The sequence below is a fragment of the Dipodomys merriami genome, unplaced genomic scaffold, assembly GCF_024711535.1.
Source record: "Dipodomys merriami isolate MVZ:Mamm:240054 unplaced genomic scaffold, mDipMer1.0.p SCAF_2, whole genome shotgun sequence".
In the NCBI taxonomy this organism is placed as follows: Eukaryota; Metazoa; Chordata; class Mammalia; order Rodentia; family Heteromyidae; genus Dipodomys; species Dipodomys merriami.
Window position 1 is genome coordinate 40,556,884 of NW_027203381.1, and position 26,847 is coordinate 40,583,730.

Sequence of the window (26,847 nt, forward strand, 5' to 3'; positions counted from 1 at the left end):
TGCTTGCTAACTCCTGTGCCTGTTGACTCTCTCTAGACTTTTTCTATTCATCTAACAGTCTGTACATAAAACTGACATAACTGGAATAACAGTAGTAACACACACACACATACAACATAGCTGGTCAAGATTCTGATATTACTAGACTTAGAATCTGCCTTCAACACTAATAAATTACCTAACATTGTTTTTGGTTTTGTTTTTTCCTTTGTGCCAGTACTGAAACTTGCAATCAGGGCCTCTTGCTCTCATTTGGCTTTTGTTCTGCTTCACAGAGGGCACTCTACCACTTGTGCTACCTCCATTTCCAGCTTTTTGCCAAAAGAACTGGAAAAAGAGTCTCAGGAATTTGTCTGCCCGGGCTAACTTCAAACCAAGATTCTCAGTTCTCAACGGGTAGGATTATAATCATGAGGCACTGGTACTTGGCTTCTAGCAATATTTTTGAAATGTTAAAGTAATATAACAATTTAACCTAAAAATTCAATTAATCTACTAATTATGACTAACTGATCTAGCAATTAATTAGATTAATATAGCAAGTTAATCTAACAATCTATTCTCCTACTAAAAAGAAAATCTTTTCTTTAGAGTATCTGGTGAACATTTTGCACTTTCTTAGCACTTTTTAAGAACTTGCATTGATAATTCAACAGAAATGGTTTAAATTAGTCTGTAATTTATTTGTATTTCTCTAACTGCTAAATAATCCACAAGATTCTTCTAAGAACAAATTCTCATTTATTCTCACTTCCCCTAAACACTAATTTTATAATTTTTATCAAGATGCTTGCTATCCTTTAACCACTTGGTGTCACTATTTCTTTATAGTCAAAGGATCTGCAACCAACCAGCTCATCTGCTGGATCCTGACATGAGTTTTTCTACTTCCCTAGAGGATTGAAAATTTCATAGTATATAATGTAAACTAGAATTAAATATATTTCTAGGTTATAGAAAGATGTGAAAGAAAACGGATAACTTTTTTAAATTAATTAAAAAAAAATTTGTGCCAGTCCTAGGGCTTGACTATAGGACCTGGGTGCCACTGCTGAACTTCTCTTGCTCAAAACTAGCATTCTTCCACTGAAGTCACAGCTCTACTTCTGGCTTTTTAGTAGTTTACTGGAGATGAGAGTCTCACAGACTTTCTTGCACAGGCTAGTTTCAAACCAAATCTCAGCCTCTTGATAAGCTAGGATTACTTGTATGAACCACTGGGGCCCAGCTGGTAACTTTTATTTTTAACTATTATAGGTATAAAAATAAGGAAAAAGATGAGTTCCATAATCTTGAATCAAAAACAGTATATAGTTAAATTTAGACAACTAAATTCATTCAGTTTAGGCCAGCCAGAGCATAAGTGAGAGACCCTATCTCAAAAATAGAGCAAAAAAGGCTGTGGATCTGGCTCAAGTATGCAGAGTCTCCACAGCAAGCACAAGGCCTTGATTTTAAACATCATGACCACTAAAGGAAACATATAAAATACATTGCAACTTATTACCTTTGTCCTGGACTGAACTTGCTCTTTACAGATGAGGCATTTCTTGACACGTGGAGAACATAAAGAGCAGGTTGCAATATGTCCGCATGGTCCAAAAAGAGTATCTCTCTTCATATCTGAGCATACCATACACTCTTCTAAGGTTTCAGAATCATTACTAATCATAGAAGGACTCCGAGAACCCACTTGACCACTAATAAAAGAGAGTATTTCAAATCAGCCCACCCAAATATTTCCATAAAATTTCATTAACATGTGTTTAAAGCATTAGTATACAAGTGTTAATTTTTATGTGAAATTCTGTAAATAGTGTTTTGATATTTAGCTACATCTCTGCATCTTTACATGCATGTAGTACGATTCAATCCTCAAACTGGATGAATCCCTGCTCCATGGAAAAGAGTGAATTACCTGACAAACAAATAAAATTCATAGTAAAAATAATTTAGTACAAACAAAGTTTATCTCAGAACCTGCTCTATCTATAGAACAAAGTTCTACAAGGGACAGCTACTGAGATGTTCAGTACTAAGAAAAATTTATGAAGAACAGTAACAGCGTGACATTGTCCAGGTAAAAAAGGTAGAGATAGGTGCCTTTTTGTTTGTCTACACAATATCTCTTGTTGACCTATTTTATTTTCAGAAAATACAAAGACAAATGTGAAATGACTGTAGTTAGGAAAACTCCATAGTGAATTATTACTTCATCTGCTTATTTTTTCAGTCCTTCATTGATACTTATTGAGTGCTCTCAGCCACCCAATGCAGGATGCTAGAACTATTGCAATTTGCATGAGATATACCCTGTTGATATGTAGGAAGATATTGAAAACTTAATACATAGAACATTAATCACAGCAATTTTACTAGTAAAGTTGTAAGATTTTTTCTTATTAACTCCTGTAATGTACAAGATGCCCAGATAACCACACTAGAAAATTTTCTTGAATTTATTATACACAAAACAGTAAACTTAATAATGTGGGAAGTATAACATGAAAGAAGAGACACACTGCCTGGAGGGAAATTCTCGAAGAAAGAAGCAACACAAAGACACAGGAATTTCAACTGCAAATTAATTTTGACAGTCAACTCTTTCATAATGAAACCACATAATACTTTATGTATATAACATTAACTTTAAGATATTAAAGAATACCAACCTGACTTTTTCTTTATGACATTTTGCCAGTGCTTTGCAGAGACTTGGATCAGGACAGAGATCAAGTGGTGACTGACCCTTCTTATTTCGAATGCTAAGGTCAGCACCATTGGCTGCCAAGAAACAGGCAATCGATGCTGCACTCTTCTTCTCTGCCCCCTGAGTACCAAGTCCCATTATTAACTGAAATCAAACAGAAAGAATCATGATTTTCTCCTTAAGATCTGCAATCAATCCCCTTTTACCATCTGTGTATATGTGTGAACATACACATGTGTATGATAGACATTTAAGCATTTCAGTCCAAAAATCTACTCCTCTTTCTGTTCTCTTAATCTTCTCAGGCATATAATGAGAATTGACTCATTCTCCAGTTGTAGAGTTAGATGAAAGGTGGCTCAGTCCAGTCGGCTTATTGACCTCATTTATATGACCAGTTCAGGTATAAACACATAACCCAAGTCAGGTCAATTAAGGCTAATAAAATTCAAGAGCAGGAAGCAGGGCGGGAGGGGACCATGGGGGGGAGGGGGGAGGAATGGGAAGGGATGGGAAGGGGAAACAAAGGAGGAAGAAACAATGCTTGATAAGAAATGTACTCATTACCTTGCCCATGTTAATTGTAACCCCTCTGTACTGTATTTTCACCAAAAAAAAAAAAAAAAAAAAAAAACCCTCAAGGGGACATCTGTTAAGACACTGAAGAAATGGTAGCTTCTTTTCTATTCTATAGGCTCTGAAGTTGCTAGCAACCAACTTGATACAATGAGGGAAAAATCAAATGAGGAAAGAACCAGTATTTATGAAACAAACAAAAAAAAAAAAAAACAAGACTAATCAGGTTCTCTGATTATATTAACAAGAGGTACTGACTGAAACATATTTGAAAGCAACCATGATACTGTTAAGATTTATTGTGTAACTATTACAGATCACTTTTTACAAAAATCTTATGTAGGTAATTTTTTTTTTTCTTTTTGTCGATGGTGGGGCTTGAACTCTGGGCCTGGGCACTGTCCCTCAGCTCTTCAGCTCAAGGCTAGTGCTCTACCATTGAGCCACAGCACCACTTCTGGCTTTTTCTGCTTATGTGGTGCTGAGGAATCGAACCCAGGACCTCATGCAAGCAAAGCAAGCGCTCTACCACTGAGCCATCTTCCCAGCCCTCTTCCTTCAATTTTAAAATAAGGAGGCACAAAGAATTTAAAGAATGTACCTACAGTCACACAATAAGATAGTTTGGTCTCAGTCCCGTAAGGCCCTGCAAAGTAACTCTAAAATTCATATAGAAATGTGAAGGACTTAACAATACTTGCCTTCAATATTTATTATTCAAGCTAGAATAATCAAGACAGTTAAGGCTGGAAATGCACGCCTAAAAACAAAGGCCAAAAGAACAAAACGCAAGACAGGTGTAACCCAAGCTATGAGAGGCAGACATCGGCAAGATCAATGATCAATGACAGTCTGGGAGTTCAAATTCCAGTATTGCAAAATTAAAAATCTAAAATTAACAACAAATCTAAATATAATGGCAAAAACTTTATAAACTTCCAGTACAAAAGAAAAGAGAACTTTAGGGACTCCAGGTTGGGCAAATGCAATAAAAGAAACATATTATTAAAAATATATTTCATAAAAAATATACATTTCATCAAATTTTTTAAAAAAATAAGTGTTCTTTCAAGAACACTGTTAAAAACCTGGCACAGTAACATATATGCACTGGTTATGCCTAAAATCCCAAATTATGAGAAGGCTGAAGCAAAGAAGATTAAAAAGTTGAGGTCAGCCTGGATAATATAGCAAGACCCTATCTCAAAAAAATAAAACAAACAAAAACTAGTTTAAAAAAAAAGAAAGAGGGGGGTGGGGGGAGGATGGGAAGGGATGGGAAGGGGAAACAAAGGAGGAGGCTACAATGCTTGATAAGAAATGTACTCATTATCTTGCCCATGTAATTGTAACCCCTCTGTACAGTATTTTCACAATAAAAAATAAATAAAAATTTAAAAAAAGAATGAAAGAAAAAGATGAGACACACGTAAGCATTTTTCATCTCTTGCCATACCATTCCAGGACTCCGCCTACAAAAACATCACCAGAGGTAGCTCTTGACTTTGGATCTCCAGAACTAGTTAGATCCAGTTAAGCATATTGAGGATACTGTGGACTAAATGAAGTTTTCTAATAACAGAGTCCACGTTTGTTGAGAAGGTGAAAACAGAGTGCCTTCTTTTCGAGAGTAACTATGGCTTCATTAGAAGCAGTCACCTACTCTACTTAGCTGATGCATTTGCACTTGGGCCTGAAAACAGAACATGTAATTATATACATAATTTTTGAAAAGCACTTTTCAACACTGTTGACTAAGCTAACATTTTTTATTGGCTTACATCAGTTATATGGGAGATGGAGATTGGTTACATTTCCACACATTCATACTGTATTCCAATCAATTTTACCGCCTTTATTACACCCTTCCTGTACCCTTCCCTCTAAAAAATGGCATCCCCAACAAGTTTCTTTGTTCTGTTTTCATACTTTCAAATAGTCACCTTTCCTTGTTCTATGTTTTGCAAATAGTCTATTTTGACAGTACTCAATTTTATTTATTTTCCCCAAAAGCACACCTTCTCCCATTGGTCTCCATCACTAAGCTATCATTTTAATGTCAAAAAAACAGCATAGCATTTTTGTCAATTATAATAAACCCTCCTCGAGTGACTTGGAATGTTCCGAAAGGTTACACAGACGGTTATTTAAGTAATAAGAAAAAAATAAGCTATGGATAGGGGGAAAATATGTGAATACCTCATATCTCATATAAATTTGTATTCAGATTATATAAGGAACTCTTGAAACAATGAGAAGAAAACACTCAGTGGCAGAGCACTTGCCTAGCATGCATGAGCCTTGAGTTCAACCACTAAAGGTTCAAAAATAAAATCAAAAGCAGCTCAAAAGAATAATGAAAAATATTTGAATAGGTATTTGTGGTGATAAGGAAATGAGAAGATCAATATAATTAGTCATTTGGGAAATACAAATTAAAACCACAAAATATCACTCCACATTGATGTAAATGGCTGAGTCAAAAAAAACAAAGTAACTTTCAGTAAGAATGTAGAATTTCATTTATGGACTAAAGTTCTAAGTATATAGTCCTGGTGAACTAGCTAACTAGTTTATCCAAGACAGATTGCATAAACAGCCAATATAACATCTTGCATTAAAAGACACTTCTACAGTACAGATGAAAAATTATCTTCACTCACTGTGTTTTTTGATGGTTCCCAGGCAGCATCTACCTTCCCCACATCTTGCATATCTTGCAGTTGACGGAGTTGAGACAAAGTGTGGTGCCTCAGAGCTTCATGCAAAGGAGTATCTCCATCCTTATCCTGAATGTCTAGTTTGGCTCCTGCACGGACCAAAAGCTAAAAGAGGAAGACATACCTCATTGTGGTAAACAAGTATCCATACTCATAAGCAACTATAACACACCTAAAGTAACAGTGAGAGCATCTTGGACCTATTTTGAAGTTACCATAAAAAAATTTTGACGTGGGGGGAGGGGGGAGGCCGGGAAGGGAAGTGAAGGGTAAACAAAGGAGGAGGCTGCAATGCTTGGTAAGAAATGTATGCATTATCCTGCCCATGTAATTGTAGCCCCCCTGTACAGTATGTTCTCAAATAAAATAAAATACAATTTAAAAAAAAAAAAAATTTTTGACGTCTTTGCTTTCTACTATTCTACACCCACCCCTCTGTAGAACAGTAGATGGGATCTGTATTAGAGAAAATAGCAAGAAATGAGAATCAATATTAATTCATTTACTCTAAGATCATGGAGGAAAATCTGGAACTTTTAAATTTTAAATACTGAATCATTTCAAGTTTTCCTACCATGACCAATTTGTAATGTTTAAAATTCACTATTAGTTAAGCAAACAAATGAAAGTTATTCATTTCATTTGTTTGGCCAACTATCTCCAAATATACAATTATAAGGAAAGTAAATGAGTAATTTTTGGAAAGAGGACTTCAAATAATGTGAACAGTGTGTGCTCAACTACTCATAAAATATATAAATGATACATTTCAATAGCTTAAACAATAAATGTTTAAGATTTTGTTTATGGTAGCTTAAGAATGTCATTGGTTTTTATAGAACCTGATAAAGCATATATTCTTGTCAAATTATGGTTTATTACATCTTTGTTCCAAAACAAGATCACGTAAGATGTTACCTAAAGCAATTATTTCTCTAATTTGAGCAAACATGAGGATTGCTTGAGTAGCTTGTTAAGCCAGGAATTTTCTATACATTTGGAGGTTCTGATGTGGTGGGTCTGAAGTAAGGTATAAGAATCAACTTTTCGCTAGGCGTTGATGGCTCACGCCTGTAATCCTAGCTAAACAGGAAGCTGAGATCTGAGGATCACGGTTCAAAGCCAGCCCAGGCAAGAAAGGCCTTGAGACTCTTATCTCCAATAAGCCACTCAAAAAACCGGAAGTGGTGCTGTGGCTCGAGTGGTAGAGTGCTAGCCTTGAGCTGAAGAACAGTGCCTAGGCCCAGAGTTCAAGCCTCATGACAAACAAACAAACAAACAAAAATCAACTTTTCTACTAAGTTCCCAGGTAATACTGATGCTGCTACTTCAGCCTACAAGCTTTAAGAATTCAAAAATCTAGTAATATAACAAAAAACTTCAACTAAAACTTTTAACATTTTTGATAACGTACACTAAAATTTATATTAATACTTTACCCTAACAATCTGGGTATGTTGTCGTTCAACAGCAAGGTGTAGGGCAGTTTGTTGGTTCACATTCTGGATATCCAAGTTTGCATTACCCTGAAGAAAAACAAATTTTAAGTTGTAAATTTTGACAATGAAGACCATAAAAACTCTTGAATATTTATAAGAAATAAATAACACTGGACACCATTGACCACTTTCTCTCCTTAGAAGCTTTTTTTTTTTTTTTGCTGTTGGGGCTTGAACTCTGGGCCTTGGTGCTGTCCCTGAGCTGCTTTTGCTCAAGGCAAGCTCTCTACCACTCGAGCCACAGTGCCACTTCTAGTTTTTCTGACTAGTGTACTGGAGATAGGAGCTCATGGAGTTTCCTACCTGGGCTGGCTTCAAACCATGATCCTCGGATCTCAGCCTCCTGCATAATTAGGATTACAGGCATGAGCCACCAGTGCCCAGCTCAGTAGCTTATTATTCTCATGCAGGAACAGGTATTGATACAGGAGGAATTTATAAAATCTATTTCTATTTAAGGACAAAGAACAGTACAAAGCTCCAACACAACTCTTTTTAGAATCTTAGCAGAGAGGATAGTGCATGCCTATAAAATCTCAGCTCTCAGGAAGCTGAGGCAGGAGAACTTATGGATTCAAGTTTAACCTTGGATACATAGCAAGTTTCAGTCTCAAAACAAAAATAAACAAACAACCCATGTTAGAAAACAGAATGTGCATTGTATCTGAATTCTCATCATAGTAAGTTTTAATGCCCCTTAATAGGCAATTGCTAAAGCAATACTTACAGGAATGTTCCAAAATTGTCAAAAATTACTGTTCTTTCCCTACCTGATGAACCAAGAGTTCAGCCACTTCTACATGATTATTTAGAGCAGCCAGATGCAAAGCAGTGTAACCATCATCCTTCTTTTCATCCACAATCCACGGTCTTGGTAATTTTGACAGTAAAACACGCATTGCACTGAAAGTCAAATTCATATCATTTTCATTTTTATAATAGTTTGATATTTTCAGTGTTTTCTTTAGAAAAATATATTCAAACACATCTTGTAAAATCTAATAAAGAAAAATGTGTCTTTAGAAACAAACAGAAATTCAAATATTCTAATTCCCAAGTGCACAGATTTTTTTTTAAGAAGTAAACAAACTATCACTATTTGGGCAATAGAATCAAAATCGAATGTAAGTGCTACAAAGGGAGAACACTGTAAAAGGAAAATATCCAAAGAGGAAAGAAATATACCAAAATAAGAACACAATTTGGCTTTATGGATTCTTCCAGGCTCAATTTCAATAGCTTATATTCCCCAAAGAGTTAACAGTCAAGCAACAACAAAAACAGCAGGAAAAATAGTGATAATTAAGAAGAATTTTACACAGCTGGCAGATTATCATGAACAGCAGTTAAAATCTGATAAATGTCATTCACTAGTACTAAACTCAGTTTAGCTCTAAATGCGCATGTGCTGCCAGGTAGCTTACACTTGTTAGCTGCTCAGGAGGCTGAATTCTGAGGGTCATGGTTCAAAGTCAGTCTAGGCAGAGAAGTCAATGAGATTCTTATCTCAATTAGCCAACAAAGAAGCCAGACAAGGAAGTGTGGCTCAAGTGCTAATCTTGAGCAAAAAAGTTGCTCAAACCCTGTATTCAAGCGCAATGACCAGAACAACAACAAAAGCACAAGCAAAAGCACAAGTGCCAATTATATTTTTGAGAATTGGTAAGAGTGTTTCCAAAGCAATATATATATATATATATATATATATACACACACACACACACACATACACACGTGTGTGTGTATGTGTATACAAACAACTGTTTAACGTTATCCTTAAAAAGCATCAAAGAAGATGGGCGCAAGCTCACACCTGTAATCCTAGCTACTCAGGAGGCTGAGATCTGAGGATGGTGGCTCAAAGCCAGTCAGGGCAGAAAAGTTCCCATGAGACACTTAATCTCCAATTAACCACTCAAAAACCAGAAGTGTCCCTGTGGCTCAAGGGGTAGATTGCTAGCCTTGAATCCAAACAGGCTCAGGGACAGCACCCAGGCCCTGAGTTCAAACCCCACAACCAACCAAAAAGAAAAAAAAAAGAATCAAAGATTTAAAGTCTAAGCGTAACATAGTAGGAGAAATAATTATCAAGAAATCCTGAGTATGGTAATATATGCCTGTAATCACAACAGGAGCTTGAGAGATAAGTAAAGGTGGCCAGCTGCTAATGGCTCATGCCTATAATCCTAGCTATCCACGAGGCTGAGATCTGAGGACTGAAATTCAAAGCCAGCCAGGGCAAGAAAGTCTTTGAGACGCTTATCTCCAATTAACCACCAAAAAACCAGAAGTAGAGCTACAGCTCAAAGTGTCTAGCATTAGCCTTGAGCAAAAGAACTCAGGGACAGTGTCCACATACTGAGTTTAAGCCCCAGGACGAGAGAAAGAGAAAGAAAGAAAGAGAGAAAGAGAGAGAGAGTGAGAGTGAGAGTGAGAGAGAGAGAGAGAGAGAGAGAGAGAGAGAGTGTTCAGGGACAGGCTGGAATGGAAAATGCTGAGAACTGAGACTTTGTCTACAAAAGAAGGAAAGGGGTAAAAGAAAGAGAGAAGAGAATGAAAGAGAAAAAAGGGAGAGAAGAGAGAGGGTGGGGGAAAACTTAAAAGTGTAATTTGGAAGAAAATTCACTGAATATATTTATTCATGAATTGATGTTTGCTTAAAGACTGACACCTACAGTAATTATTCATGAAAAGAATAAAAGAATATTTGGTATTGGAGGTGTGGCTCAAATGGTACAGCTTCTGCCCAGATTGCGGGGGGGGGGGGGGGGGAAGCGGGGAACAAGCAAGAGCTTGAGTTCAAGTACCAGTATTGCCACACACATACACAAAGAATGCTGGAGGCTAGAAGAGTGCTTCAAGAGTGCTTGCCTAGAAAGCCTGAGGCTCTGAGTTCAAGTCCTAGTACCAAAAGCTGTGGCATAGAGAGCATCAATATATACATTTTAACACTGACATATACATACTGATAAATATACATAGAGTTGCATATATATTAACTCTTTATTTTGTTCATATCACTTTTACAAAGTAAAAATAGGAAAATTTTGAAATTGTACTGAAATTACAAAAGGAAAAAGTAATAGGACATGTATTGGACACACTTTCCTAAGGTGAAATATGAGACAAAAATTTGGATAGAGAAATGTTATATACATATGGAGAAACAGGGTGAAGTTGCTGATGAGAATGGATGTGAATGAAACTGTGAGCCTCTAAAATCATGAGACTAAAGCCTCAAATAGAACAGAATGTGTTTCTTTAACGGCAACAACCTATAAATCCCAAGTAGAGAGTTCAAGAATTGTAAGAATAGGCTGTAGTAGATTCATGAACCTCTACAACTTACTCAAGTTGAGGACCTTATTGATCTCTTTTATAAATGTCTAAATATTTTTAGATTAAAGGATAAAAGCTTAAAAACTGCTAAAGACTAAGTAAATACACATTTTTTCTATAAAATCAGTTCACTATACTTAAAAGTTTCAGTTCTCTCTCAGTACAAAGTAACCACTACAGGGGCTGGGAAGGTGGCTCAGTGGTAGAGTGCTTGTCTTGCATGCATGAGGCCCTGGGTTCGATTCCTCAGCACCACATAAGCAGGAAAAAAAAAAGCCCGAAGTGGCGCTGTGGCTCAAGTGGTAGAGTGCTAGCCTTGAGCTGAAGAGCGCAGAGACAGCGCCCAGGCCCAGAGTTCAGGCCCCACGACCGGACTATAAAAAAAAAAAAGTAACCACTACATACATAAAACATACATATATACATAAAACACCTATTTGTTAATGGAATAACCCCTGGTTCATTCAATTTGCAATGAACTAACTCCAAAAACTACAATTTGTGGCAAGTATATGTGAAGTGAAAAAAACAATGCCAAGTTTCAAAATTTGCTCTTAAATTAGAACACTCAAATCATTTTTCCTTCAGTAAGATGTTTTACTATCATCTGATTATTGGTCTACTTTTGTACAGGAATTACTAGGGGGGGTGTGAGAGAGAGAGGTGGGGGAGAAAAAGAGATAGAGATAGAGTCTTGCTATCTAGTTCAGGCTGGCAATGAACTTGCTATCCTCTTGCTTTAGCTTCTCAAGTACTAGGATTACAGTCGTGTGCCACTCAGCTCTGTTTCTTTATCAGATTTTAAAATAGATATATGACCCAAAGCACATAGCTTAAACATTTTCTCCAGTGGCAATTGCTGAGTTATAACCACTGTTCAGGGACGACAGCAATTTTGGAAGACTATAGGCTCTCCTCCAGAGAACTGCACAACAAAGTCTTTAAAAAAACTTTTTGTGTGTATGTGCAGGGCCTGGGTGCTGTCTCTAAGAGTTTTGTTTTTGTTTGTTTTTTGTCAATCGTGGGACTTGAACTCAACCTGGGCACTGTCCCTCAGCTCTTCAGTTCAAGGCAAGTGCACTACCACTTGAGCCTCAGCGCCACTTCGGGTTTTCTGGTGGATAATTGGAAATAAAGTCTCACGGACTTTCCTGCCTGGGCTGGCTTTGAACCATGATCCTCAGATCTGAGCCTCCTGAGTAGATAGCCAGCCCAGGCAGGAAAGTCTAGGAGACTCTCATCTCCTATTAACCACCAGAAAACCAGAAGTGGCGCTGTGGCTCTAGTGGTAGAACACTAGCCTTGAGCTGAAGAGCTCAAGGACAGTGCCCAGGCCCAGAGTTCAAGCCCCATGACTGACAGAAAAAGAAAACACCTTGCCAAGATACACAAATTTTAAGTGATAAGTTAAAAGCTGAGTTTAAACAACATCATCATGTATTTTGTGGGAGGATGATGCTTTTTTTGTTCCTCTGATGCAGTTACTCTTTCGTCCCTGTACTATATTCTTCATAAGTAAGTCACTGTGTAGTCCACTGTGTAGGAATGGAAGGTGTGTTCTGTCTCCTTGAGAGTGCAGAAGAGACAAAAATTATTCTTCTACACTGGAGTTTTGTAGAGGATTAATTTCTGCCTCTGTTAAGAGACCCATTACCCCTTTATCTTAATTAGAAATTGCTAACCCACTCAAAGGTCAACAAAAATACAGGATCACCAAAAAAGAGCCCATCATTGGGCCCAGGTTGCAAGGCTAGTTCTAAAGGAAAGTAAAGGAATAGTCCCTGGTCCCCTCACCTCACATACTGACAGCAGCTCAGAACAATCCACCTCTTACTTTTCCATAGGAGCAGCAATTTTAGGAAGACACAGTATATGACCAAGAAAGGCAAGCTGCAGGATGCTCCCTGCTGTATTTCAGCTAAATAAGAGAAGAGCCTGTAGTTGTTACATTGCAAGCATGAGATACTGGGATGTGTTACTAGCTCAATAAACTAATGATCTTATTAATAAGCCAACTCCCCACTGTGGATAAGATTTGGTGAATTTTCCCTAATGCTCAATCACTGTTCTTCATTTCTCAACTGGTTGTTTTCCAAGAGGCTAAGGACATGGATGCTTTAGAGATAAGATCTTACTACCAGTTAAGCAGGCATTTGTGAATACTGCCAAAGCAGCATTAAGTTCCAGAATAGTGGTGCCTAGCATAATCCCTGGCACATGGCAGTACTCAAACGTTTGCTGAATGATGAACAAGTGAGTTCTAAGAAGCAGAAGGGACAAGCAGCTGTCTACATTGGCATGTAGTATTCAAATGACAGAAGGTCAATTTCTAGGACCTGCCATGTTGTCTCTAAAGTCTTTCTTCAGAGAGCAAACATTTTCAAACAAACTCATAAGAGCTAAATTGTGGCGGTCTTATATATTAGTACTCAATGCAGAAAGACCAGCACTGTGGCAAATATTAGATGCTCAATAAAATGCTTACTGAGTTAATGAAAAAATCCTTCAAAGGACAGGTAAAGCAAGTTTGTCTATAATGCATAAAGGAACTTATTAAGAAATTTATTAAGAAAACTTATTAAGAAAGTAGAAGTTCACTGGGGGCATGATCAAACATCTTTAGTTCAAAAAAGTATACTTTTCTGAATTATGGTGAATGGAAAGAATGAAAAAAAAAGCAAGTGACTAGGATCTGAGAATCCCAGCTTGAAGTCAGGAAAGTCCATGAGACTATTATCTCAAATTAGCCAACTAAATGCCAGAAGTGGAACTGTGGCTCAAGTGGCAGAACTCTAGCAAAAAAGCTCAGGGACAGCACTCAAGCCCTCAATTCAAGCCCTACGACCAACACAAAAACAAAATAACAACCAAAAAAACCACATTCCATGTGCTTGCTACACACACACACACACACACACACACACACACACACACACACACACACACACACACACACACACACACACACACACACACACACACACACACACACACACACACACACACACACACACACACACACTACTGCTATGAATAGCAAAATAAGATAATTTAGGAACCTGAAAATTAACCTATTTTAAAATCTGAGGTGTGTCATCTCACAATATATAAAAGTATTTCTAGGAAAGCTGGTCCTTTAAAATTGTCAAATATCTACAGAAGCATTCTTTATGTCAATATTAAAATAGCCATCTAAAATTTAACTGCTAGGGTAAAAGCACTATAGAAAAAAAGAATGTCAAGAACAACTTGTAGGAGAATGAGCTTTGAAAACTGATTATAGATTTCTTGATCCTTAACTCAACATTCAAGAAGAATATATCTGAAAGGGATGGGAAGGGGAAACAAAGGAGAAGGCTACAATGCTTGATAAGAAATGTACTCATTATCTTGCCCATGTAATTGTAACCCTTCTGTACAGTATTTTCACAATAAAAAAATAAAAATTAAAAAAGAAGAATACATCTGAATCAAGAACAAACTATAGTTGGTTTCTTTTGGGCATTTTCAAGTTCATGATATTTGAAATTTTATCTCCATAGGTTACATTTTGTCTGTGGTTAAAAAAGCAAATTTCTAAATTAAAATTTACCAGAAATATATTATTAAATCTTAAAACAAGCCAGGCACTGGTGGTCATGCCTGTAATCCTAGTTACTCAAGAGGCTCAGATTTGAGGGTCATGGTTCAAAGCTAGTCCCTACAGAAAAGTCCATGAGACTCTTCTACTTTTTTTTTTTTTTTTTGGTCAGTTGGGGGGCTTGAACTCAGGGCCTACACATTCTCCCTGAGCTCTTTTTGCTCAAGGATAGTGCTTACTCTTCCACTTTGAGCCACAACACCACTTCCACTGTGAAACTTGTATCTCCAATTAAATACCAAAAAGGCCAGAAATGGAGCTGTGACTCTAGTGGTAGAGTGCTAGACTTGAGCCAAAAAAAAATTCAGGGACAGCATCCAGGCCTGAGTTCAAGTCCCAGGACTGGCACAAAAAAAACTGTTTTAAGAACTCTTAGAACAGAAGTATTTTATCTTTGAAACATACACTATATAACAAAGTTATAAACAGGTTCATGACTACTTTGTTGTTGTTGTTGTTTATGGGGTACCCAGAAATTGAACCTAGGGCCTCATGCATGCTAGGCAAGCATTCTATCATTAAGCCACACTCCCTATCCCTCATGACTACTTTAATTTGTGGTAATATATGCAACAATTATACCTAAATATAATTTCAGAAAATTACAGAATCATGGTATTATAGAAAGAAAAGAAAAACATAAAATAGGACATAAAATAGAATTCGTAATAAAATGCATTTGGCACTTTTACAAGTGTAGTTAAAACCCACCCAGTTACTCAAAATCATTCTGGACCCTGTTTTTTATAAGTACTACAAAAAATTAAAGTTGACATTGAACAAAAATTTTTAAGTAGTATTTCTAAGATTTCATTTGTTCACTACCTCTTTTTACTTAATGGTCTCCTTGCACATTAATATACAGACTCTACTTAGCACTTCTACTTTCCATTCAAATACTATTCAATAAATTTTAAAAGTTCACACAGCAATAACCAGCTCTAAACATAACCTTACAAAATCCTTCAAGCCCTCAGCTGTGAAACATTACTATCCAAGACATTTTTACCAACAAAAAATCCAAGTTGTAAAATCTACTTTGGCAGTGGAGGAATTTCACTTGTTCCATATCTGTCTAAAGACTATTTTGCCACAAACGAGGGTAATTTTTTTTTCCTTTTTCTTCTTCTCTCTGCAGTGCTTCTAAGTATAGTGACAGCCACATGAGGCTTTCCTAGTCTCAGCGCAAGCTCAGTGAAAATCTGGGAAATGTAAGTGGAAACATGAGAGACCTCTTTATTTGGCAGCACTTAAAAGGGGGGAGGCAGGACAAATGGCAAAGCAGTGTTGGACTGCAGGATGAGCAATCAATAGGCAGAAAGCAAGATAGAGGCTTCCACAGCTTCTGGATCGACAATCGACAGCTGAGAGACTATTTTTTGCTATGGTTGACTAAATATGGTCAGGGAAGAGAGAGGCACAAGAGAGCCTGTTTGCCTGGGAGTGCATGTTTCAAATGCTTAGCTGCCTATAAAGCTGTAACAGTTGAGCCTGTGGTCACTGAGAGAAGAATATAAGTTAGCTTCTGTAGTGAGCATGTCGAAGTCGCAACCTCGCTTGCAGACTGACCTCTGGATATGACAAGGTAGCTACAAGATCTGCCATTTAATCCTGGAACTCAAAAAAAAAAATCTCAAAGCAAGAAATGATGCAGAATATTTCTTGAGGAGTCAGAAGAACCCAAAGTAATCTGATGGGCAAAGGAAAACAGGGTGAATGTTTTAGTTACTTGGGGGGAATAGGGTGTGTTTTGGGCTTTTTTTTTTAAAAAAACTATTTTAGACTGTAAAATTAACTTCCTCTACAACTTTTTCCCCCTCTTTTGTAGCATTTAATCTGACCAAAAAAAAAAAAAAAAAAAGCTAAAGCTAAATACATTTCCTTGGCTGATATAGCAACATGCTTCGTTAAACTTAATTCTCTCTACATATTCACAATACTTGGTATTTGACATTCTACAACTGGCCAACATTGATTGAATTTTATTATTTTAAGGGCAAAGGGAGAGGAGAGATAAGTAGGTTGGCTCTTTTGTTGTTGCTTATTCGTTTGTTTTCCAATTTATTTCAAAAGGTGAGGTTCTATCTTCTCTGATACACCCTTTCTATATCAAGTGCATAAAAAGAAGTGCTGAATCAGCGAATAGAGTGAAGGAGCAATCAGGATGAGACGGCTGCTGCTGTGTGACTCTCCAGGCCATTACCTCTCTTCCTGCTGCAAATACTGCATGGCACTAAACTTACAGGTAACAGAGAAGGCCTGTTCTTTTAAGGATGCTTATGACCTTCTGCATGCTTGTCTATTATTGATTTGATAAATGTTCATATTGTTAAACTAAATTCTATCTGGGCATAGTCTAATTTTTCCATTTAAATTACCGATAGGTTAAAAAAAGAACACCGCTCAAACATAGCATACAAGTCAATCTCAAAAAGTGTACAAATATATTACTAATATTAATATTATTGAAGAGTTAGACTTTACAGTTTCTGATTAAATGATGGTTTTAAGTCCTGGGCAAATCTGTATCCTCTGCTTCCAAGTATGTTACCTTTTCAAGACTATTTCAAGATATGGTCAACCAAGAAACGTGACAGAATATAAAATATATTTAATTCTGAAAGCTAAATCCCGAAGAGCACAATGTCATTCTACCACTGCACTGCTGACTGCTGTAGCACGGGTGCTGGTTCCTGCTATGCTGATTTGCTCCTATGTGCTCGCTGCACTAGCTACTTATCACAGGCTGCAGAAATTCTACTACCCTGGCTTTCTTTCCCTTTGCCAAATAGCAACATTTCTTAAGGTTTTCTTTTAAATTAACTCCTTACTGCCATAATGATTAAAGGTTACTTGCCAATTATACATTCTTCTCATGCTAAATAATCATACATCTATTAGTTCTTTTAATGCAAGAAAACGCAAAGAATTAAACTAAACTTACTAAAATTAGATATTAATACTTCTATTTGGATTTATATTCAACCCAAAAATGAGCACAGGTAAGGAACTAATGCAGACAAAGGGACAACAAAGCTTTCAAACAATCATGAATTCTTATCTGAAGCTACAGGAAAAAAAAATCCCCATTTTAAAAAAATTCACATTTCATTCACACAGACCTGGTTTTTCTCCTTGTTTCAACCTTAGTGTCAATTCTAGAAGTACTAACTAACTAATTAAGGCCTGAACAATTAAGATCTGGTCTGTTAAAAAAAGTTTGAACCAAATTATTATCTTTTACAGAATTTAGAAGAAAACTACAAAAGTATAAAAAGAAAGAACTCCCTGAAGACTATGAAGAAACACTAGGTTAATGTTAGCAATTTCTGAAATGCAGCATAAAACGCCATTGATTCTATGAACCTCTTGCAAAAACAAACTAGGACAAAGTTCAGAAGATAACTGGTCAAATGTTTAGAAAAGCTTATTTCCGTCAAGAACAAGAAACCGTAAGTGGCATTAAATGGCTTGATCAGGTAAATTTGTTTTAAAGTTTAGCTTTTGATAAATTAATTTCTGCAAATTATCTACCACTGCTCTACTTCAGTAAGCTGAGTGTATTACTAACAAATAGGAAGGTATTTCATGTTTTTACAGCAAATAACTTAGTAATACCTACTCAGAGAACATACTTCTTTATGTACCCATATGAACATACGATGCTATGGAATGTAAAGAAGTATGTATTTTTGGTAGGTAATAAGCCACCAAGAGGAAACTAAACTGCAGCTAAAGGAAGCGACTTGCTTTCTACATGGATGACCTTCATTTGGCAAATCAACTACTATCAAGGAGATGACCTCTAGCAATAATAAACCTCCTCTCCAAATATACCTACTACTTATAATTAGAAACTAAATATTGTGAAGAAGAAAAAAAAAGAACTCATAAGTAGAATTCAAATTATCAGGAAAAATTTTAAACATTTAAATTTAAAACATTATTACATATTTTTGAGTACTCACGATTAAAATTTGATTACAACTTGGAAAAGTATTACTAGCATAGAAGAGTAAGATAATTTGATATTCACTTAAGTGTAATCACATTAGTAGAGTCAACTGATTTGAAAACTAAGATACAACAAAAGCTGATTCTCACATTTTAACTATTATTCCTCACATTTGTAAATTTATACTTTCTATTAGTGGAATTTCCTAAGCAAAAATTTCACTGTTTTAGGTTTTCTTTTTTGGCAGATGTTATCTTTTAAGTAATCTCATATTTGTTAGGTCTCTATTGTAAGTTCCACTTGAATAAATGGTGAAAAATGACAAAATGTTGAGCTATAGTTGTAACTCACTAGAGTATATTGATAATAAAGAAATTGTATTATATGGAATTTGCTTTCTCAAAAAAAGGGCATATAAGATGAAAATTCTATAAGCCAACTTATATGACAAAATAATCACTTTTCTTGGTGCTGTCCAACTATAATTAATTTTTATAGACATGATGAAGATACTATATACAGCCTGGCAGAGGTAAAAATATTTTTGTATTTCAATCTTTTGTATAAAGATTATAATGAATTTCTTCACAACAACTAAATAGTACCTAATTTAAGCTACTCTATTACAAAATTTGTAAAGAACTAATACTAGTTTTCACATATCCTCATTTCTTATTTCAGCTGTAGTATTTTTCATCTACAAAAAGTGCAACATTTTATTTGCATATCAGAAATTGAACAGAAATGACTACAAATTGACTTGTTGAGACAGAAAGATTATTTTTATTTTATCTAATTAAAAATGAATTACTTTATTTTCTTATGCACTTATTGAAGTTATAAAGCATGATTTTAACATTCTTTACAAAAAATTAGTTCAAATCTTTAACTATAGGCTTTCTAACCTTCTACAAAACAAAATGCCAATGTTTCATGTTCCATTTGTTAAGTTTACCTGTACATATCCTAAATACCAAAAAAACTCCTCAAAAATAGAGGTCATTCTGTAAAATTACCAAATTATTTTGTAATGAATAATTATATTAGTTGTTCTGCAGGTATAAAAAGTTTATTTTTTAAAGTTTTAATTACTAAACATTATTTCTTTGCTATAGTATTGAGTATACAAGTCTTAAAAATTAAACAGGCTATCCATTTATAAAGTTATAAACTAATTTTGGTGTTTACAACAAGTTTAGCTTAACATATCTAAGACTATTTTCAATCACTATAAAATGTCACATCTATCACTTAGATCAGCTGTTCATTTTTAACTGAGGACATGTTAAACTCTGGGCATCTGCTGACACTGGTGTAACTCAAACATTTCAACTGTCTCCCTGACAAGGATAACAGATGCTGACATTATCAAATGCTGTACTATTTTTTTCCCATGGCCTCTCCTTGCCCCGATATGGCCAGTATACGAAACTGAGCTGCCATCCAAGAGCACACTTGAGCAACTGGATCTGCTAAACGGCTCCCATATAACTAGTAAAAATAGAAACAGTGGTATTGCTATCTTCAGCACTTAAGTGCAGGCAATTTAACACCTGTTTTACTTCTATTAGAATAAATGATGGAAGGAACTGTAGTTGCATTAATTTTAACAGTAGCATGATACTTAGCAACCAACAGATGCAATTCTTATATACTTAATATAAGAAATGTTCACACATTGTCCAAAATTCTGTTGACATTCTCCTAGTTCAGGTCAAAACAATAACCATACAGAATAATTTATTTTTTAAATGTATCACTGAGAGCTCTTGTGTTAAAGACAAACTATTATTTATCATATTTGTACACAGTCAATGTATACAGGTCGATGTATGAAGCTGACAATGGGAAATAGCTAGGTAGTTTATACTCCAAATGAAAAGAAATCTAGTCAAAAAAAAAAAAAACCTTTAATTTAAAGGGTAAAATTACTAATCCATGATCAGTAAGCTTTTATAAGCAAAACCAAAGAAATATATGATAGTGACCTGGTAGTTTTTCTCAATACAAGCATATCCAAGCAATTCACTGACTATATCTGAGATTTATTTACTAACAAAAGAGCAGAGGTATTTTTTAAGGTCACCCATTCTTCCACCCTATTAGCAACTTGCTATTAATCTTCAATTTTAATACTAAAAAGAGCAGCAGCAGAAATGTGATTAATATTGTTCTTCCCCAACTTTTAGCTTACCTACTTAAGGAATCTGGCTTACTTCTAAAGAAAAACAAAAAACACTTCTCTGAAATATATCAGTATCTAGTTGTTCATTTAAAAATGCTTTGGGTTTTGAATATGTTATAATTTACATTTAAGACTTAAGCAAAGATGCACAGTAATTCCTAAATGAACTGCAATGTCTTTTAAAAGTACTTTTTTAAAAAATTAAATTGTTACTATAAAGGAGATCTACAAAGGGGTTACTGTTATGTAAGTCAGGCTATGAATATATTTTTGGACAATGTCACACCTTCCTCACTCTCTCCCAGTTTTGTTGTTGGTGGTGTTGTTTAAAGATTTCTAAACTCTAAGAGTAGAGAAAAGTGCCTCCAAACTAGAAATTTTACATTCATTGATAGGAGAATTTATAACACTTCAAGATGGTCTGTATATTTTAACTGTTTTGGATCCCAAACTAGCAGCAGCACTACAATGCTTTGCTAAAGCTGGTAAAATGGAACCAAATCGCCTCTTCAATGGATTTGGTCCCCTTCAACCAGCTGTAGCTATGCATTGATTACTACAGGATAGTCAACATTTTCATTTGTGAATAAAAATTATATATCAACTAATTTAAATTTATGTAAGTTATTCAGGTTGTGATTAAAACCAACTTGTCATTAATTGTATTTGGAAGAACAATTGTGGTTAAAGATGTTTATAATAAGCTTTACTGAAAAAAATATGTAATGACTTAAAAACTTCAAATAAAATGATTTATTTATGATATCTTGGTATTAAATTTCTTATTCTTCATAAAATACTGAAATGTAGATTATATTTCATAGTAAAAATAAACTCTTAGTAGAAAAAAGGTATCAAAACATCTCAGCCTACAATTACAATTGCTATGTTATGTCATCTTCTGATACTTTTCAATGTTCAACTAAAATCATATCTACAGTCATAACTACCTAAAATGTGTTATTGAAGAAGAAATAAAGACGACAAGTAGCTTTATTTGATACATTAACTTTCTTACAGAAGCCAAGTGGTTATTTTCTTTTTTTAATATCACATGACACAAATTATATGACTGAAAGCATCACTATTATATATTTTCTGAGGAATCCAAGAATTATGTAAGAATCGAAACAAGAAAAAAAATTCTGCTACAATGCCTATTCTTTTACATTTCAAAAAAACTTTAAAGATACCTGTTTCCAAAACCCTTCAATTTTTAATTTATCTTAAATGTTATGATTTAATGTAATATTGTATTCTACAAACCCTCAATCAGAGAATGGGGTTTGTGGCTCAAATGGCAAAATGCCTGCCTAGCAAGTACAAAAAAAAAAAAAAAATCACAAAATAAATAAATTACTGGTCTTTTTGACCATTCTAATCTGAAATAGTTATTCTATATTAGCTCCTAACACAGTTCCCCACTGAGTTCCTCTGTAATTAATTATAAATATCTTGTGAAATTTTACCTTCTCTATCAAATTACAACCAATTGAGTGCTTATAGTGTTCAGTGCACTGTGGGGGGTATACAATTGGATTTGAGTGCCCATAATTTTAACAAAAAGACATTGGAGCCTGAGGTTCAAGTAGTAGAACACCAGCCTAGGAAACAACACCAAGCAAGCTCAAGACTGAGTTCAAACCTTGCTACTAGTAAAAACAAAAACATAGAAATGTATATGGTAACAAGACAACATTGAGTACATTAGAGTACATGTAATAAAATAAGAACACAGAATAAGAAGCTACCAAAAGAACAAAAAATAACTACAATAAACAGGCAAAGGAAGCCCAGCTAGATGTTTAAGCAACATTTGTAATCCTAGATACTCAAGAGCCTAAGATCCAGAGGATGCAGTTCAAAGCCAGCCTGGACAGCAAAGTCCATGTAACTATCTCCAATTAACCAGTAAAACGCTGAACTGGAGCTGTGGCTCAAAAAGTAGAGTGTAAATCTTTTTAAGTGAGCAAGTCAAGCAAACTCAGGGCCTGAATTAAAGCCCCAGTACCTCCATAAAAAAAAAAAAAAAAGGAAAAGAAAAAGAAGAAACTTTGGGGGAAAGCTAGCTAAGAAGGTATTTTTTTGTAAAAAGAGATGTTCAGAACACTGGAAGAAAGCCAAATAGCTTATTTTTTTTTAAAGGAAAGGAGTATAATAATGTAGCTGGAGGGTAAAGCAGGTAAAGGATTAGTGAGAGATAAAGTTATAAAGGGAGAATTCAGGACACATTAGAAATAGGCTCTAGCTGGGCACAGTGGTGCATGCCTATAATCCTAGCCCTTGATAGACTGAGGCCAAAGGGTTCTGTGTTAAAGGACAGCTTGCGCTCAAAGAAACAAGCTTAAATGCCAAGCCAAGAGGTATAGGTTTTACTATGCACAAGGGCAAACGACTGGAGGCTCAAGAACAGGATAGGAGAGCCATCAGGTCTATGAGTTTAGAACAATTAATTCTATGAAAGTTAATCAAGGAGAATAATCAGAGAAAAACCGTAACAGTGTATCTGAAAATGGCCTAGGTAATTAATTAAGTCAGCAGCAATGAGAATAAAAAGAATGGAATGGATTGGAAATAACAGTAAAATCAACAGTACTGTATAACTAATTAATGTTTCAATTAGTGTGAAAAAGTAAAGACAACCCTAAATAATGGGCAAGGGAGAAACAAGGCATTGATGCATGACTCTCTGCCAAACCACACACAGCTTGTGTGTCTTGCCTCACATATGACTGTAATACATAAATAGCATATCACGTGGTTAAGAGCTATGGTTCTGGAGTGACACTGACCTTTCTCAAACCCCAGTTACTCTTCTAATCAGCTACATAATCTTGAGTAAATAAATTCATGTCCTAAAAGTCTCAAATCCTTCATCTTTTAAATGAGAGCATGAACACCCACTTCAAAAGCTGTTGAAGGGAAGGGGATATAGTTCAGTGGCTGAGTGCTTACCTAACAAACATATGACCCCCAGGTTCAATTCCCAGCACAGCAAGCAAACAAGCAAAAAGCTGTTGAAAAGATTGAGAAAATATACTTATAAAACTTTAGTTTGGCTGGGCACGGGTGGCTCACGCCTGTAATCCTAGCTACTCAGGAGGTTGAGTTCTAAGGATCACAGTTCAAAGCCAGCCCGGGCAGCAAAGTCCATGAGACTCTTAACCACTAGAAAACCGGAAATGGTGCTGTGGCTCAAGCAGTAGAGTGCTCGCCTTGAGCTGAAGAGCACAGGGACAGCACCCAAGCCCAGAGTTCAAGCCCAAAACTGACAAAAAAAAACAAAAACAAAACTTTAGTTTGTGGGGCTGGGAAGGTGGCTCAGAGGTAAAGTGCTTGCCTTGCATGCATGAGGCCCTGGGTTCGATTCCTCAGTACCACATAAGCAGAAAAAGCCAGAAATGGGACTGTGGCTCAAGTGGTAGAGCACTAGCCTTGAGCTCAAAAGCTGAAGGACAGTGCCAGGACCAGAGTTCAGGTCCTACAACTGACAAAAAAAAAACAAAAAAACAAAAATCAACTTTAATATGTGGCAAAGTGCTATTATTATTATCCTCATATATATATATACACATGCAAACATATATATGTGTGTGTGTGTACATATAAATATTTGAGTGTGTTAATGTAAATAATGTGGGGCACTAAAATTTATCTAAATCATTATCATCTTCTATTTAAATGGAAGAAAATAGATACTAGCTGCCTCCCTCTCAATGCAAAAGTATGATATATTCATCTATTGGTAATTTGAAAAATTTCAAGACATTAACATGATATGGTTTTTCATTTCATCCTACTACTAACTAGTAGCAATAAAATTCTTTTGGTTTCTGTGATCTCCCTCTAGTGGTGATCCTAAGAAGCATTTTAAAAATTGGCAAAAAAAAAAGGGGGGGGGGGGGGGCCAGGGAGGGAACATGATAGAAATACACAGTAAGAAACAGTAAGAAATCAGGATAAATAAAAGTTATCCAAATAAAGTGAATATTTTTTAAGATATATAGGCTTGTTTCAACTACAAAAAGAAAGACACCTTAGTGTCTTCAGCCTTAGGGCAGAATTTCCTAAAATGTATGTTAAAGTTAAAATTGTTCTAGGAGTTCAAGAGAATCTCAACATTAAATAAAAGGTAAACCATCTTCTTTTCTGGAAAACTTTACAAATCCATTATGAGTAATCTGACTTTCCCAAAGCAGTCTTCCTCAAATTTTAACTAATAAGCCATTTTTTTTTTCAGCACAGCACCTATCTATTTCTATAACAGTAACTAGGATCTATCTACATTTTCTAGTTGCTCGTGCTAGCTTATTATTGATAAGGAGCTAGGTAACTTTATATTTAGCCACAAACTTAGAACAAATTTAAAAACAAGTTACCATGTAAACATGGTATTGAACGTGGAATTAGACAACACTCTGAGGATGATCTCGAAGAAACAAGTCTCAAAATGAAATGCTTTCAAATTAAATCCTTAGATGTAAGCCAATATTCCCAGTATTTTATATCTACATTTCATATATTTAAATAATTTCATATTACTTGTATTTTTTTAGCAAACACAATCATACTTAAATGAATCTACGGAATGATGGGTTTAATTTCCACAACTTTTAAAATGATTTAAGATACTAAAGTTAGTTGAAATTATTTCCTCATCAATATCAGAAAAGAACTAGAAAAAGCAAATGTTTTTAAATGGTACCTAAATATAATAAAAGATCACATTTTTACCTGGGATTTCCTCTTAGTGCAGCATGATGTAGAGCATTAAATCCATTATTGTTTGTAATGGTAACATCTGCTCCAGCTTCCAAAAGAACTGCCAGAATATCATCGCGTTTCTTACTTATAGCATCATGAAGAGGTGTATCACCTTCAGAATCCTTTAGGTTTTTGAAGTTTAAAGAGACCTTTATTATTTTTCCTTCAACTCATCATCACATCTGATAATAATGCTTACACAAAACTAAACAAAGAAACAGAGGCCTGACCTTATCCACCAACTCTCAGTAAGTGATCACACTCTGTGTTAAATATAAAAATGGAAGCAATGAAGTGATTGCCTACCATTCGTGAGGCCCTGAGTTCAATTCCCACCCAGTACCAGGGGAGAAAAATACAGGCAAGAAACTGTGATAGACACATTGAAGTAAATAAAACGATATCACTAACTACTGTCCCACCAAATGCTGAACCAAAATTCACATCCATTTTCAGGCTTCATAGCAATGAATTCAAATCAGTGTTTTTTTTTAACCTTGGCTACATGTTAGAATATGCCAGGGAGCTGTCAAAAATTCTGATGGCCTAGGCTGGTCTCTAGACCAAATAAATCTCTAGGGATGAGAAGCAAGCTTCTGGGGCTGGAGGTATGTTTTCAGTTGGTAGCATGTTAGCCAATGAGCAAAAGCATAGGATAACCATTCTTACCAAAAACAAAAAAAAAGCAAGCTTCAAAAGACCTTCAGAGTTCCCCAGATTCATATATTACACACTCACTGGTGATAATCAATAGCCTAAATGTTTTCAAAGGGCAGGCAAGTGGTTACTATGCTGAAAGTAGAAATTAAAGTAAATGAAAATGTAAAGATCTCGATTTACCTCTATTTTCAAGCTATTTTGTACCCTAATCATTTGGCAATGAGTAAATTATTAGTCATTCATCATCAGTCATCTGCACAGCTTCACAAATTCTCAAAAAGTCATATATATCCCATCCTATGGCATGTACCATGGTTGCCAAATCCAGCTTGCCACCTGTTTTTTGTAAATTTCACTAGAACACAGACTCTCTTTCATGTATCTGTGACTGTTTTATTCTATAATGACAGAGCTGTGTACTTGTTACACAAAATACAATACTATCTAGTCATTTATATAAAAGTTTGACAATCACAGTTGTATGTTTACACTTCCACATACAAATTCCTAACCCAATGGGCTGGGAATGTGCTTAGTGGTAGAGTGCTTGACTAGAATGCATGAAGCCCTAGGTTCAATTCCTCAGTACCACATAAACAGAAAAAGTTGGAAGTGGCACTGCGGCTCAAGTGGTAGAATGCTAGCCTTGAGCAAAAGAAGCTCAGGGACAGTGGCCAGTCCTGAGTTCAAGCCCCAGGACTAGCATTTTAAAAAAATTAGTAGCCCAAGTTCAAACCAGGCATTTACCTTCAATCCTACTGTAAAAATAGCACAAATATTTGTAGTCTTCAACTTGATA

The 26,847-nt window shown here is 35.5% G+C and overlaps 1 protein-coding gene and 1 long non-coding RNA gene across 2 annotated transcripts in view; one reads left to right on the plus strand and one right to left on the minus strand.

Annotated features, from left to right (window-relative positions):
- Mib1 (MIB E3 ubiquitin protein ligase 1) overlaps positions 1-26,847 on the minus strand; it is a 117,188-nt gene that overhangs the window by 17,504 nt on the left and 72,837 nt on the right. The window contains exons 12-17 of the mRNA XM_070029453.1: positions 25,359-25,510; positions 8,276-8,408; positions 7,446-7,532; positions 5,950-6,111; positions 2,673-2,854; positions 1,508-1,700 (exon numbers count right to left, since the gene is read on the minus strand). Of these exons, the coding sequence (XP_069885554.1) occupies positions 1,508-1,700; positions 2,673-2,854; positions 5,950-6,111; positions 7,446-7,532; positions 8,276-8,408; positions 25,359-25,510 (909 nt within the window). The remainder of the gene's footprint in view (positions 1-1,507; positions 1,701-2,672; positions 2,855-5,949; positions 6,112-7,445; positions 7,533-8,275; positions 8,409-25,358; positions 25,511-26,847) is intronic.
- On the plus strand, positions 16,003-18,486 carry LOC138831603 (uncharacterized). The gene is made up of 3 exons (XR_011373398.1): positions 16,003-16,196; positions 16,558-16,729; positions 17,731-18,486. It is a non-coding gene; the product is annotated as an uncharacterized lncRNA (long non-coding RNA).